The following is a 2,361-nucleotide window of genomic DNA, read 5'->3' on the forward strand; positions in this document are numbered from 1 at the left end:
CCGATCAGACGGTTATCGGGCATTGTGCAGATGGTGGGCTTCCCCTGACTTTCGTGCCATTTCCGAAAGGAACAGGGGAAACCGTGGGACTGAGTCGTTCCACAACTACGGCGGTGATGGTCATGTGCGCTTGGCTAAGCGAATGGTAAGTCACAGTTTGTCGTAACTTTGAATCACATAGAAATGTGTCATTATAACTTTTATGTACAGGAAGTCAAATCCGGCCGTACGCCCACGGATGTGGAGGTGTATATGCAAGGGCATAGGGGTTCTGATCCTCAGAATCCTGATGTGTTATGCACTCAGACGGCCACCGACCGTCTAGTGAGTTGATATTGTTACTCTATTATGTGTGTTGATATTGTTTGCAAGGGCATAGGGGTTATGCACTTATATTTGATATTGTTTGCCTCCAGGCTTCGTATGGGCAGGAGATGGTTCAACGCCATGGGGAGGAGTACGATTGGAGGAGCCAGCCAATCGACCCTCAGGCAGCCTATGCTAGCGCAGGAGGACAAGCCCATGGACGGTGAGATTATTTGATTTGGTTTTCAAAATTGTCATCATATGCTTGCGATTCAACTGAGCCATGAGTTACTATACTAAGTGCATGGTTCACTCTTGTAGGTTGGGTATTTTTGATTCTACGATTGATTCCAGAGAGCTGAGACGCCGTGGACGACAATCCACATCGTCGTCTTCACAGTCGTCCCGTTCACGATCAGCAGCCCATGAGATAGAGCTTGCAGTGTTGCGTCAACAGGCAGAGTACCATCAATCAGTCTTGAGGGAACAATTGGAGTACCAGAGGCAACAATCTGAATACCAGAGACAACAAGCCGAGTACCAGAAGAAGAGGGACGAGTATTATGCAAGCCTCCAGGCCCAAAATCAAGCTCTTCTCTCGGTAAGTTGAAGTAACATTTTGTAGCTTATTTTGCAAAACACTTGATGTGTATCTTGTTTGTTCAACGATGACTTGTATATAATTTGTAGCAACTAGCCCAACAAGCGGGCGTCCCGATGCCGACATATGGGATGCCGCCTCCGGAGTTTGCACTGCCAATGCCAATGTTGGCGCCTCCACCTCCGCCTCCGCCTCCGTCACAATTCCCTATGGTATGTACACATATGCGTGTGTGACATGTTCATAAATGTCTTATGTGTTTAAATGAACAACTGAGTGGTTACTATTTCATGTGCTTGTGTTATAGGGATTTCAGACACCACCCGCTTCAGTTGCCGCACCTGGAGATGGGTCTGGTCAGGACGACACAACAAATTCGTGGGTGAACACCATTTTCAACACGCAGAGTCCAGCCGGAGGAGGTGGCTACTCGAACCATCCAGACGATGGATATGATTGATGTGTCGTGATGTGATGTTTTTTTATGAAACACTTTGCAACACTTGTTTGTGAGACACAATTTCATTTTGCAACACTTTGCAACACTTTGCAACCGTCGAACCTATATGTTGATGTTAAATTTGTGAATGTTAATATTTATGTGAGACTATTTGTGATTGTGAATACTTATTAGAATGTGTATATTTGTGATTGTGAATGTGAATGTGTATATGTGCATGAATCTGTTTTTGTTTTGTAAATGTCAGATTTTTTAAAAAACAGAATTTTGTGTAAATTCTGTAATTTGTTATGTCCGACGGCCTAGTGTTAGCCGTCGGACATAACCTTGTGTTATCTCCGACGGCATTAAATACCGTCGGACATAAGGAAAGCTTATGTCCGACGGCCTAGCTACGAGCCGTCGGACTTAAACCTGTGGGGCCCACATTCCGACCGGTAAAACGGTTGGGATTTGTTATCTCCGACGGTCAGGCGCAGCCGTCGGAGATAGCTTATGTCCGACGGCAGCCGTCGGACATTGCACTATTTCCGACGAATTATCGCCGACGGCTTAAAGCCGTCGGCGATAAGTCTTTGCCGTCGGAAATAACCTATTTCCGACGGTTTAGTTCTTATGTCCGACGGTTTTGGCCGTCGGACGTTGATTCGTTTACTGTAGTGGGCCATGACGAAGTGGGCTCGTTGGGATTGTGGATGGATGGCTGTGGGGATATTGGAGAATCGTCGAAAAGTTGCGTATTTATAAATCTGCTCCTTGCAGTGTGAGCGATCTAGAATCTTAAGATAACACTAGTCGGTTGTCCGTGCGTTGCGACGGCTTACAACAATACACACGTAAACTATTCATCAAAAAATTTCAAGATTTTTCCGCTCTCTGTATAATATTTTTTTATTTGGCTAACTGATGTTATTATTTACTCCATGCAATATGTCTTGGTACAACACGGTTAATGAAGTGAGCGATTAGAAGAGAGCTCATAACGACTGACTGA

The 2,361-nt window shown here is 45.2% G+C and overlaps 1 protein-coding gene across 1 annotated transcript; it reads left to right on the forward strand.

Moving 5' to 3' along the window:
- Positions 1-1,002: 1,002 nt before the first annotated feature.
- On the forward strand, positions 1,003-1,537 carry LOC109944945 (LOB domain-containing protein 13-like). Its single transcript, XM_035966202.1, has 2 exons — positions 1,003-1,119; positions 1,215-1,537. Exons 1-2 carry the CDS (start codon positions 1,024-1,026, stop codon positions 1,365-1,367), a joined length of 249 nt encoding a protein of 82 aa, XP_035822095.1. The 5' UTR covers positions 1,003-1,023; the 3' UTR covers positions 1,368-1,537.
- The last annotated feature ends 824 nt before the right edge of the window (positions 1,538-2,361 follow it).

The sequence above is a fragment of the Zea mays genome, chromosome 3 (assembly GCF_902167145.1).
Source record: "Zea mays cultivar B73 chromosome 3, Zm-B73-REFERENCE-NAM-5.0, whole genome shotgun sequence".
Taxonomy (NCBI): Eukaryota; Viridiplantae; Streptophyta; class Magnoliopsida; order Poales; family Poaceae; genus Zea; species Zea mays.